The 14578-nt window shown below is 34.6% G+C and overlaps 1 protein-coding gene across 1 annotated transcript; it reads left to right on the top strand.

Annotated features, from left to right (window-relative positions):
* The first annotated feature begins 11256 nt into the window (after positions 1–11256).
* On the top strand, positions 11257–13469 carry LOC108466387 (L-type lectin-domain containing receptor kinase IX.1-like). The gene has a single exon (XM_017766711.2). It carries the CDS (start codon positions 11317–11319, stop codon positions 13345–13347), a length of 2031 nt encoding a protein of 676 aa, XP_017622200.2. The 5' UTR covers positions 11257–11316; the 3' UTR covers positions 13348–13469.
* The last annotated feature ends 1109 nt before the right edge of the window (positions 13470–14578 follow it).

Raw genomic sequence — 14578 nt, forward strand, 5'->3', positions numbered from 1 at the left:
GTTTTGGCAATAATTTTATAAATTACCGTACAAAGACTAATTGGCCGAAAATTCTTCAAATTGGAAGAATTCATAATTTTTGGAATTAACACTAACTAGGTTCTGTTAATTTCTTCCAGCGATTTACCGACATTCAAAATCCCCAAACAGAAATTGCTAGTATCTTTTCCAATAATGTTCCAATACTTCTGATAAAAGATTACCGGAAAACCAACTGGTCCTGAAGCTTTTGTAGGTCCCATCCCATTTAATGCCTCAATAATTTCCTCCTTAGTGTAGGTAGCTAGTAAGCATTGATTCATACTTTTCGAAATACAGCAAGGTACCTCCAATAGGATGTGATCCATATTGACTGTTCCGCAAAACTCAAAAAGATTTACAAAATAATCCCGAGCAATATTGCCCATTTCAATGTTATTAGTAGCCACGGAGCCATCATCACTTTGTAAACCACGTATTCGATTCATACGCCTCTTTTGAGAAGTAAATTTGTGAAAGAATGATGTGTTCTTATCCCTCATTTTCAACCAGTTTGCTCTGGCTTGTTGCTCCTAGTATTGCTCCTCCTTATCCATCACCATATTTAAATGTAATTTGACATCTACAATCTCAGCTAAAGACTCTTCTGTTCGCTCAGCGCCATTCAAAGCTTCCAACCTCCTAGTTAAACTTTTAACATCACGTCCCCTTCTAGCCTTAATCGTGTTCACCCGCTTTTTCAATCCCTTAGCAAGAGTTAAAAAATGATTTGGATAAGAACCCAATTTACTTTCCCACAACTTTCTAATCTCTTCCTCACATGCCTCTTCTAAAACCCACCACGCCTCAAAGCAGAAATGATCAATTTTTGTATCTATTCCTCCTACCTCTGTCTTTATAAGCAAAGGACAGTGATCAGAAAAAGAGTGAGGTAGATGTTTCAGCAAAAAAGATGGAAAAAGTTAGATCCAAGCGTCATTAGCAACACCCCTATCAATTCTTTCTCATATATTGTTTTCCAAAATTTGACCCCTCTCCCAAGTAAACCATGGTCCTGAGTAGCCAACATCCACCAATTGAAAAAATTCCAAAGTTCTACGGAAAACCTCCATTTGAGCCTCTTCTCTCAAAACCCTTCCTTGCTTCTCATTAGCTAAGAGAATATTGTTAAAATCTCCTCCAACCAGCCAAGGTAATGAATTGTTAATATTGTTAAAATCTCCTCCAACCAGCCAAGGTAATGAATTGTTCCTTCCCAAAGATCGAAGTAGCTCCAAGTCTCTACTTTCTCTCTAACATCCGGAGCCCCATAGAAACCCGTAAATCTCCATTTTGGACTATCTTCCTCTTCTTGGATTTCCACATCAACATGGTTTTTGGAGAAACTCTTCAAAGTAACCAATCAGCTCCCATTCCACCCAATACTTAATGCCCCCCGAGTTCCCTCCGCAGGTACATCAACACCATTTAGAAAACCACAACGTCTCCTAACATTTTCCATTCGATTAACCTTCAGTTTTGTCTCTATAAAGAAGACAATTTGGAGATGATAAATTTTCAGCATATGCTGAAGGCGACGTACTGTTCGCGGACTCCTCAATCCACGAACATTTCAGCATAAAATTTTTATGGCTGCCGGTCGGCATACCTGCTGGTAGCCGCTGATAAATTTTTAAGATGAGCTGATTTCACACCACTAATCTCCACTGAATCCTAAACATTGGAAACATTGGAAATTAAAACCTCGAATCTTTATCGTTTCTTTCCCTCTTCATTGAAAATTGCCTTGTAACACCCCTCGCCCGTATCTGACGCCGAGGCAGGGTTCAAGGTGTTACCTGACTTAACTCAACCAACTATACAAAGCCGGGCGATAAAAATTTCAAACAATTTAAAAACTTCTCTTTTCACATGCAACCTATCTCATATACGGGCTTACGAGGCCCAAATCATACATCTAGGGTGGTTCAGAACCCAACCGAGAACTCATGAAAAACTTAAAAAAGTTTCATGCATCAAGACTCCATACGCTCGTGTGGATATAGAACACACGACCGTGTGTGTAAATCTCGATTTTGGGACTAGTCGGAACAGTGGTTTCGGGGCCACAAATCTAATGAAAAAAATTTCTATTTTTATTATATTTTTATGGTTTACAATTTTACGGAATAATTTTGTGAAAATCTCGTTCGAAAATTTGACGCTCGAGTACTCAATTTAGTCAAAAGGACTAAATTGTAAAAGTTACAAAATGTGTATTCTAGTTTACAAAGGTACTAAGTACTTGTGAGTAATGGGTTTTTAAATTGGGGGCCCTTAAATGGTAGATAGCCCATTTTGTAATTAGTGGACAAAAATGGACATGGCACGGTATGTTTTTATTTATTTTTCATTAAGGGTATTTTAGTAAATTTGTTAATAAAGCTAAAATAATTAAGAAAAGATGTCATCTTCTTCATTTTCTCATGCCATAACCGTATATGGATATGGAAGACATGGCTAGGGTTTTTAAAACTTTCAAGCTTGATTGTAAGTCCATTTTTGCCCCGTTTTTAAAGTTCTTTATATTTTTGAAATCCCGGTAACTTGTTCTACTTATTTCTAGCATTAATTTGAGCTAAGGTTCATGTCTAAAAATTTACCCATGAATAATATTCATGTATTTTGATGTCTAATGATAGACAATGAAGGTTGGGTGTTAGATAAATAACTTTTGCTAAGCGATTTTACGTGAAAATGAGTAAAATGACATAATCGGTAAAAATACTTAATCTTCATAAGTACATGTTAGAGTGCGAATTGGATGTTGCTATAGAAGGGAAAAATGATCAGCATATCATAAAACATAAGAAACTAGGATGAAGTTTAATTTACGAGATTTGGGGAAAAAGTGTAAATATGTGAAAGTTTAAGGGAAAAATTATAATTTTTCCAAAATATGATTTTGGGTTGATTTGAATAATATGAGTCCTAATTAGGCTATATTTGAAATGATAGAGTAAGGAAAATCAAAATTCGGGCTAAAATCAGCAAAATACCAAGTTGTGGATAAAATGGTAAAAATGACCATTTTCGCATACGATGTAAGTTCATATGATTTTAATAATGCAATTTGTATTTTAATGTTAATGTTATGATATTACATGGATTGTAAGTATACATATATGTGAATAATTTGATATTATGTAAATGATGCAACATTACTATATGTTGTTGATGTCTTGATAATGGTATGATGATTATTGTTTACGAATTGTTGCATTCTATGATTATTGTTGAATTATTATACAAGTTATGTGGAATACTTGACAAATATGAGTTGCCACCAGAGTATCGATATTGAAATCACGAGAAAGATGGCAAAGGCGTATGATCGAGGAAAGAGCCTGTTTGAACCTTAGGAATAGGTTAGGATACAAGTGACATGCCACTAAGAAATTGAGATCCGAACTCGTTGAGTTGTGGTCCGAGTTCGTGAGAATTATGAGACATCCGAAGTCATTGAATTGTGTTCCGAGTTCATTATGGATGCGAACACCCGAGCTTATTGAGTTGCGTTCCGAGTTCATTATGGGTGAGATTATGGTAGCTTTGCTACATAAACCACAAGCTATTGAGTTTGTCTAGCTGCGGGCTTCGGTGTATCCGATTATATTCTGAGTGTTCAACGGGTAATTTGACGGAGCATTCGATAATGGTTCCAATGACACAAGCCATTGGTGAGTATGTTCTTGAGTTAAATTACAAGTTGTACATGTATGTACACTAAACTTATGTGTGATGCCTTGATATATGATGTATATAGTATTGGTGAATACTATGAAAATGACATGATGAGGAATAAGTCTTGATACTTGATGACATTGAGATTATGGATCTATGCCTATGAAGCATAATTATGTGTTCTTTTCATGATGGATGAAATGATATTGTATGGATTTAGTGAATAATAGTTGTGATTGAATAAATTTAGCCTTGGCAGTTTTGGGTTACTGCAGTAGTGTAACTTTGGAAATTCACCATAAATTGTGAAAATTGAGTTAGGGGCAGGATAAAATATGAGATTAAATCGTAATGAGTCTAGTTTCACATAGAGGAAATGGTGCATGCAATTGAATTCTATATTATGAGATATTTAAATTGTTGTGAGACAGAGGCTGAATAACTTCGTGATCCCCTGTTCTGATTTGAGAATATCATTAAAAATTGTAAAAAAAATAATTATGAGTTAAAATTTATATGATTAGAATCCTTATTGAGTCTATTCTCTAGAAAGATAGGTGAAAGAATTATCTGAATTCTGTACTATGAGAAAAATTATTTTTAGTGAAGAGGGGTCAGAACTGTTGGACAGCAAAATAGGGGAAACTTTAATGAATAAACTGTACTAATTGGATAAGTAAAAAATTATGAAAATTTTATGGAAGAAAGGTATATGAGTCTAGTTTCAAGAAAAATTAATGGAACTTAATTTGGAGTTTTTTAGCTCCAGATATAAATGATTTAGTAACTGTAACTCTATAAAACAGCTTAACCAGAATATATGTAAATTGTACAATTTTGATGTTTTATCTTAAAAAGCATGTTGGCAATTGCTTATTAATTTCATATGGACTTACTAAGAGTAAATCTTACCCCTCCTCTCCACTTCTTCAGTTTTGGCAGGTTGGCTCAGGGTTGTAGATCGTCGGAGGCAGAATCACACTATCAAGCTATCACTTTTGAGAGAATTAATTCAAATATTAGAAATATCAAGTGAGTGGCATGTATAGGAAGCTAGTTTTATGACATGTATTATTATTATGATTTGGCCTAACCTATTGATCTACGTTGAGTTATAGTATATGGCCATGGGATGTGGCTCATATTCATTATGGTTTGTAAGCTTAATTAATCATGTCATGTTCTATATTTTTGGTGTGATGAGGTAGTTAGCTTTGTTTGTTGTGCATGATTGGTAATACATTAGGTAAGTTGAAAGCATACCTATGGATCATGAATTAAATGGAAATAAGTAATGATGCCTTGAGCATGATTGTTTAATGGACAAATTGGTAACCACAGTAAGATGGTATTAAACGAGAATAAGATTTGGCATATCTAGTTCTAGTTAATATAAGAATGTACATTATATACATGATGGTAGGCAAATGATACTTTGGTATTAAAGTAGAAGATATTGAATGTTATTGAACTCATGTATGTGCTAATATCTTGTGTTGAGGTTGATAGTCATGGATGTTGGTTAAAGTGAAATATGTTTAAAATGAAAGACTTGTTGTTGCGTGAAATTTTCCAGGTTTTCGTAAGTTCTCGGTTTAGTCCTGAAACCATTCCAAAGTATGTTTTGGGCTTCGTAGACCCAAATAAGGAACGTTATGCATGTGTCGAACAATTTTGAATTAAATGAAATTTTATGGCCCGGTTTTTGTATGTGTGCATGTTTAAGTTCGGTAATGACTCGTATCCGGTCTCGGCGTCGGCCACGGGTAGGGGGTGTTACAGTGTGCTAGAGACACGCCCATGTCCCGAACCCATGTCTGAAAACCTGGGCATTCTGCCAAAACTACACGGCCCAAGCACATACCCGTGCCCTATAACCGTGTCCTTCACACGGCCGAGACACACGGTCGTGTCTCTTGCCCGTGTACCATTAGCATGCATACTGACTTTATGACACGGCATGGGCACACGCTCGTGTACTAAAATGACTTTAAAGTTTTAAATGAAGGGGACGCACGGCCATGACACACCCCCATAGGGGTGAGCCGTGTGTCTCATACGGCCTAGACACACGTCCGTGTGTCTTACCTGTGCGGACAAACTAAGTTATTTCCCAAGCCAATTTGTCACCCATTTGCACAACCTACACAAGATCACGTCAACATACAAATTTCACCCCAAAAGACACCAATTCATTCAAAGAAAGAACATTATATGCATTCATCAAAATGAATAATAGCCATTATTCCAGGCCTAATACAAAATGAAGGGCTTTTATCTTAAGCCAAAATACATGAACAATTTCTAAATAATACAACTTCCTTGCCTAGCCTTATACATTCCACAATAAAAAATATGAATCCAACTATACCGGGTATAACAGCTGATAGTGTGATCGATATCTCTGACTTCAAGGGATCCTTGAGTAAATTGGCAGTACTGAAAGAAAAGGGAAAGGAAAGAGAGTAAGCATAAAGCTTAGTAAGTTGCATATAATAAGTATACACACATTCTCACCATTTTCCATCATGCTTATAGCTCAAAGGTAAACATAACTTAACTTACTCATTATCATCTACTCAAGTCTCATTTTCTAAATTAAGCTCGTTACTCATGCCTATCATATAGGTACCTGTAACACTCGTAACATGATCATCCTTTCTTTATCAAAATTGAACTACAACTTTCACCATTGAACCGTTTTGGGATACTACTGGATATTCTATGAACCTTCGACATGGGAAAAATTGCCGATGCCATATCCCAGACATGACTTTATACTGGCTCTCATATATGCGTGCTGATGCATGTCCCAGACATGTCTTACACTAGCACAACTCTTAGCCGATGCGTGTCCCAAACACGTCTTACACTGGCTATCTCTGTCGAGGCCAATGCATGTCCCAGACATGTCTTACTCTGGCACTCATAATATGGCTGAAGCATGTCCCAGGCATGTCTTACACTAGCCCTCGTCTGGATGCCGATGCCAAGTCCCAGACATGGTCTTATACTGGCTCCCATAATGCGGCCGAAACATGTCCCAGACATGTATTACACTGGCGCACAAATCACCCAATATCTTGGAATATCCAATTCATATCCTAAGGGTCAACGGGATATTTCTACTATCTCAAATATTACAAGGCACTCCCAATTCATAACTTAACAACTCATACAATATCAATTCAATGAAAATATGAATACAAGTATTAACAATGTAGTTGTACTATTTACATACAACTTACCTTGGATTACAAAAAGTGATTGACTAAACGGCTTAATCGGATTGCTTGGTTTTGCCCCGATCTAGGCTTGGTTTTGGAAAATCTTGAACTATAATAACAATATGCATCCATTTAGTCACTAAACACAATTAGGCATTCATAAATTCACAACTTTGGTAAAATGACCATTTTATCCATATGCCCGAAAATCGATTTTTATCGAATTTATTCGTATTTCAAGCCTATCTAAACTCTTTTTACTACTAGAGAAACCCCAAATTCTCTCTATTTCACACACTAACTACCTATTTTGCAACTTATGCAAAATAGTCCCTTTAGGTGTTTTCATGCTAACACCTTTCACAAAAGTTGTTTATAACACAACTAGGACTCATATTCTTTCATAAAAACTCAGAAAACATCACAAATAATTTCATGGAAACACCCTAAACTTTCAATCATTATGCAAAATAGACCCTTCATTTGAAAGCCCATGAAACAAGCATACTAAAAATGTAAAAATCATCAAGAAAATCATCAATATCACTTACATTAAGAGAGGAATAAGTTGCTGTAAGTTTTCAGCTTTAAAAACTCCATTTTTTCTAATATTTTTGGTGGAGAAAGAAGATGAAGAAGAAAGAAATGATAGCTAGGCTTTTAGGCATTATTTAATTAACAAATCATGACATCATCCACCTAATACTTTGAATATTTGTTTAAAATCCATCACATGGCCGGCCAACACTATTAAAAGGGTGTAATTTTCCTTTAAAAGCCCTCAATTTTGATTCTCTAGCTATTTAACACATTTGGGTACTAAAATGTAACTTTTGCCTTTTATGCGATTTAGTCCTTTTTCGCAATCGGGCTCGAAAACATTAAAATTAACTCACCAAATTTTTCATGCTCTAATATAATCATGCTATAATATCATAAAAATAATAAAAATAAATTTTCTATCTTCGAATTTGTGGTCCCGAGACCACTATTCCGACTAGGCCCTAAATCGGGTTATTACATGCCTCGTCGTCCAACTCACATTCCATTCTTGTCAAATCAATCCTATTATTCCGATACATGTCATCCTGGGCCTTTGTTGAGTCCATCCCTTTTAGCCGAGATTTCATCTATTGACTATCACAAAGTGCCGTATCATTTCTAGTAAAATGACAAGATTCCTGTCCTTTAATTGGAATATTTAGAGATTTGGTTCCTTCCAAATTTATTCCAATAGTAGAATTACAATCTGCCCATGATCCTTTCCCATAAATGTTCCTAAAATTTGGGCTAGATTTTTGCTCAGCACCATTTTTTCCAAAAAACGAGTTGTCACCCTCCTCCCTTAGCCAGATGCTGCTAACAGTGGTGGCCTTCCTAGGCTGCGCCCTCAAAGATACGCCCCATCCCATTTCCACAGCCTGCACCCCACATTGTAGTCTTTTTAGGCAGAAACTATCACTATGACCAAGGCAACCACATAAAAAACAAAACAAATTTAACTTTTCATATTTGAATTTTGCATAAGTAAAGTTTGATTCGGACAACATGATTTTCTTTTTCTTTTTCAGAGGATTTCTAACATCGATTTAAACACGAATAGGCATGAAATTCTTGTAACCATTTGATAAAGTCTTCATATCATATTCTAAGAATTTATTGATGAAATTTCCAAAAAGAACCGCCATGGATTCTTTAATAAACCCTAAAGGCAAGTCGTGAATCTAGACCCGCCAATCTGAAAGCACCAGGGGAATAGACAATGCGTTTTCATTCTTCTGGATCCTGTGGAAGCTCAGTAGATGATTGTTGAAAGTCCAAGGAGAACCAGTAATAACTCAATGAATGTCCACTTCATTAAAAAATTTGAACAAGTAACGCTTATCACCCTAATATGAGATTTGAACACCCTCTAAAGGATGCCAGAGATTTACCATAGTATTTCTCATGGCTGGGAAATGTACCACACTAGCAGTAAGAAAGCATCCTACCAAACAGAAGCTAAACGCTGGACCCTGTGCTTCGTCTTCAATCAGAATAGACAAAGCAACCTCCTCACCATCCTCTAAACTCAGATCCTCCATACCTCTTCCCATACGGTTCTCTCGCCAAGGCAGAAAGACCCTTTTAATCGATAGAAGACTAATATTCAACAACAAAGAATCAAAAGGCAAGAAAACTGAAAAGTTCAAAAGCTGGAAAAAAAACCCCAAAATGGCAGAGAGCAGCAGACAGAGACGTGCCAAAGGGCATACTAACTTTTTATGCTTTATATGAAGTAGAAGGAATTACTTAGGTATATTTCATGATTGTTATTATGTGCATGTATTTTTTAAAATTTGTTGAAACATAAAAAATATAAATATCTTAAATTAATATTTGTTGCTTTATAAAAGAATGAGCTTTTAATGATTTCATAATTGAATTAAAACTAGTTGATGGATGAAACTAACTTAACCAATACATATATAAATAATATGGAAGTTTTATTTCTAGAATGGGAACGGTTTTTTTTTTTGTATATTTCATATCCGTTTTATAATTTATGATCGGGGTTCATGATTACCCTCCTAATAATATCGTCTTTAATATTTAAACATACATTCTTTCTTTTAAAGTGATTTACTATTATGCACAATACTTATCGATAATGAACGAATATGTAAACTTTAGTGCAATGCCTTCGCAATTGTATTTGTATTATTTTCTATTCTTGTCTACACGACAAACTTTATCAGATTAGCAATATTAAAGGGAAAAAAAAAAGTGTTAAAATGGGCAATCAAATAGAATCATTACGTACGTTAAGACTTGGTCTACAATGAATATGATACGCGAATTGCTAAACATAAAAATGTGCACAATAACATGCTAACCGAGTCTTGGTATAACAATAAGGTTCACATTTTAGAACACTTGAGCAAATAAAAAGCATACAATTGTAATCTTAACTTTTTGAAAGAAATTAAATATGAAATTTTAGTAATAATATTAACATCAAACAAATTTTTATACTTTTCCATGTATATAATTTTTAATGTCCATTTGTTTATTCATTTGATCGCGAATCCTATTCTAAGTAACATCACAGCAAAATCCAAACACAAGGAACCAAAGCTTTATGCTGAAAGAATCATCGCCTACCCTTATGTATATACCATTTTTGGTAGAATATATATAACAGTTTGTATTTGTTGAAGCAATTTTAAAAATTGACATGTGTCTTTTTTTAAATATTTATATTTTAATATTTTATTATATTTTTATAGGATACTTGTCAACCTCTTGATCTTTCTTGTAGAATTTAAAAATAATGTACCAAATAATTTCCTATATGTAAAAATACCATGAAAATTTTTGTATTAAGAGTTGATTATATTTTATCCCATTTACTAAAAAATAGCATATTATCTTAGTTTAACAAAATGCCTATTTTACTCTTTAATTTCACCTATAAAATTAATTTATAATAAAATAAATAAATACAATATTAAGTTTGAACATCCATTTTAATTCTTGTGTTGGAGCAGATAGAACCGCGTTTACGAAATTACCAAAAGCAAATTGGATTTTAACGCAACAAGCAGGCCGCCTTGGCGAATTGGATGGTCGGTCGCCTCTTCATCATTAAATAATTAAAATTCTATATTTGCTGTTTTGGTATCGTGCAAAACTCTGTTAAAAATGACTTGATATTAATTAAACTTTTGGGTTAATTCCACAAAAATATCTCTTAACTAAGGATTTAGATTTTATATTGGACATTAAACTTTAAACGATTTAATTGAATCTTAAAATATTAATACTGTATTAATTAGGTTTTTTATGATCTAATTTTTGGTATAAGATTTAAAATGTTAACTTAAATATAATGTTAACTATATTTAAAACACGTTAATTAAATTCAAAACAGTTAAACATATGTATATCTCATATATAACTTGAATTTGATGTATTAAAAAATTTCATACATATGTTTGAAAATTGCTTTATATAAGAGTCAAAACAAATTTTAATGCCCAAGTTAAAATTAGACTAATAGAAAAGCTTGATTGATACAATAGAGATACTTTGATGATTTAATCAGAATATTTTTGAAGTTTGGAGATAATTTAACCCTAAAATTTTGGATTATTTGTATATTATATAGCCATTATCTTTTATCCAATTTTAATCTCTCTTTATGCCAACTTTGAACGAGGAAGAGTTCAGCAGATAAATTCTTTAGCTGACCTTGTTAAAATAATCAAACCTATCAATTAAAAATACATTAATTAAATTAATACATTGTTAATAATTAATATAGTTCAACTACTCTAATAGGCCATGAAAAGGCATCTTCAGCTCCATTCCTTTTCCTCTATGCCTTTCAAGTTTCAATTCAACCATGGCTTCCAGGATCCTTTTTGCTTTTCTTTTGCTAATAATCCCTTATGTCAATCCACTTTCCTTCAACTTCTCTAGCTTCTCTCCCAATATGCAAGGCATTCGATTCGAAGGCGATGCTTTCTCGTCCAGTAACGTTCTTCAGCTCACGAAGAACAATGCAATCGAGAGCCTTACCGGTAGCATCGGACGTGCCTCGTACGATCAACCGGTTCGTCTTTGGGACGCTAGTAACCGAAGGCTAACAGACTTCACCACACACTTCACCTTCATCATACAAGCCGTCAATCTTAGCGAATACGGTGACGGACTATCCTTCTTTATGGCACCGTTCGAGTCTGAAATGCCCCGGAATTCGAGCGACGGGTACCTTGCGTTATTCGATCCGGACATGGCTACCTCTAACTCCTCCGAAAATAACATCGTTGCAGTGGAGTTCGATAGTTTCCGAAATGAATGGGATCCAAGTGATGATCATGTAGGCATCAATGTCAATTCCATCATATCTGTTACAAATGTAACATGGAAAAGTAGCATTAAAGATGGGAGAAGGGCTAACGCATGGATAAGTTATAATGCTACCACAACAAATCTAAGTGTGTTTTTAACTTATGCTGATAATCCAGTTTTTAGTGGAAACTCTAGCCTTGCACTTACTGTTGATTTGAGGGATGTTTTACCGGAATGGGTTAGAATAGGTTTCTCGGCATCCACGGGTCGTCAAGTTGAAATTCACAATATTCTCAATTGGAGTTTCGATTCGAGTTTGGAGACTGGTGAAGGGGAAGGGAAAAATTTAGGGTTGATCCTTGGTTTGGCACTCGGTTTTGGTCTATTGGGTGGCGGGTTGTGTTTGTTTTTCTTCATCATGAGGAGAAGAAGGGCACGTTTGAACGACAATGATGAGGCCATCGATGTCACTATGGATGATGAATTCGAGAAAGGGACGGGACCGAAGCGGTTTACGTATATTGAACTAAGTCGTGCGACGAACGCTTTCGCTGAGGTCGGAAAGCTCGGAGAAGGAGGATTTGGAGGGGTTTACAGGGGCTTGTTAAGCGAGTCAAACACAGAAGTAGCAGTAAAGAGGGTCTCGAGAGGATCTAAGCAAGGGAAAAAAGAGTACATATCAGAAGTGAAGATTATTAGTCGTCTGAGACATCGAAATCTGGTTCAATTACTCGGTTGGTGCCACGAAAAAGGCGAACTCCTCCTTGTTTATGAATTCTTACCGAACGGAAGTCTTGATTCTCATCTCTTTGGGGGTAAAATAATGTTAACTTGGACCGTAAGGTACAAAATTGCACTTGGTTTAGCCTCTGCTTTATTGTATCTACATGAAGAGTGGGAACAATGTGTGGTACATAGGGACATAAAATCTAGTAATGTCATGTTGGACTCAAATTTCAATGCAAAGCTTGGGGATTTTGGCCTCGCAAGACTTGTTGACCATGACATGGGTTCACAAACAACTGTTTTGGCCGGCACCATGGGTTACTTAGCCCCCGAATGCGTCACTACGGGTAAAGCTAGCAAAGAATCAGATGTTTATAGCTTTGGAGTCGTGGCCCTTGAGATTGCCTGCGGAAGAAAGCCGGTTGAAACTAGGCAAGAACCGAGCAAAGTGAGGATGGTAGAATGGGTTTGGGACCTTTACGGTAAAGGCCAACTTCTTGAAGCCGTGGATAATCGACTCGGCGACGACTTCGACGAGCAGCAAATTGAACGTTTGATGGTCATTGGGCTATGGTGCTGCCATCCTGATTATACTCTTCGGCCTTCGATAAAGCAAGTTATAAATGTCCTGAACTTTGAAGCTCCATTGCCTAGCTTGCCGTCAAAGTTACCGGTGCCGATGTATTACGCACCTCCGATAGATCTCTGCAAATTTTCTTACACGACATCATCAACTGGTGTCACAGATTCAGACAAAGATCGAACTCAATGTTCTTGTAGTAGCTGTTCTACACGTGCATATTCAACAACATCAAGCTCTGCGACAGCTCTTTTAAATTCTCAAAAGAGTAAATAGTATTTCATTTGTAAATCTCCATTTCATACAAATTTAGGTAAATATAGCATGACATGTAAGTTTGTGTTTTGTTCATGTAGAATATTTCTTTTTTGGAAATTGTGATAAATGGATACTTCAAATTATTTGTGCATAGATCAATACCATCAAACTCAATCAATTGCAAAAATATGTTATTTCGATTACCCAAAATTAAGAAAAAATCAACTTAAAAAACATATAAAGGTAATATTCTTTATATAATTTTAATTATAAAACTAAATACAAATATATCTATACAGTAGAGAAATAAAACACGGTGCAATATTGCGGCTAAAAAAAATTAGTGAAATAACTAAGTAGATTCACTTATTAAATGACTAGGTTAAATTAGTTATTTTATAAATAGAAAAATAATGCGTTTCAGCGTGCTCGAATCCACGTTTTCTATATTGATAACAATACTCAAGTCAATCTAACTAAAACTCAATCAACTATAAATCACAATTGTTTTAAAACACTTACACTTTGTTAAAACTTAAATTTATTAAATTGATACGTTTTATAATAAAGAAATTCAAATAATTTCACCTAAAAATTTTATTAGTTACTTTTCAAATAATACTATTTTATGGCAATTTTTTATTAAATATATAATGGTCAAAATTTTGACATATGACCCAAATAGATAGTGTGTACTCCCAGTCCCCTCTCTTGGTATCTTAAGTATCTTTTAAACAACTCTAAAGCTGCTTAATTTTAAAATTTCTTTGTATTCTTTTAATTGAAAACATTTTCGAATGAAAGAAATAGAAGAGAGGTTGATTAAATGCAAATGTTATCCTTATATATCAAGGCTTAAATCAATTTATTTTCCTTGGAGATAAAAGTTGATCACATTTGCAAACATTTTCGAAAATTAAAAGGGAAAATTTTGTGGATTATTATTTTAGATTAAAATGTTGAATTATCTCATTAAAATTACTTAGAGAAGTTATCGATTTTTAGCTTACAAATAGGTTGCATTGCAACACATATGTGGGTGAATTTTGAATGCTTTGTTGATTGTTTTATTCATCTTTTGCTTTGTATTTTTGTACTTTTGTGTTAGTAGTTATTGGAGAGTAAACCCTGTTGTAATTGAGGTTGTTTGGGGTGAATGATTGTAAAAATTTGATTGATTGTTTGGGCTGCAATTATTATTGTTCTAAAGATAGATTGATTTTTGACCAATATGTAATTTAGAAAATTA

This window comes from Gossypium arboreum, chromosome 2, assembly GCF_025698485.1.
Source record: "Gossypium arboreum isolate Shixiya-1 chromosome 2, ASM2569848v2, whole genome shotgun sequence".
Classification (NCBI taxonomy): domain Eukaryota; kingdom Viridiplantae; phylum Streptophyta; class Magnoliopsida; order Malvales; family Malvaceae; genus Gossypium; species Gossypium arboreum.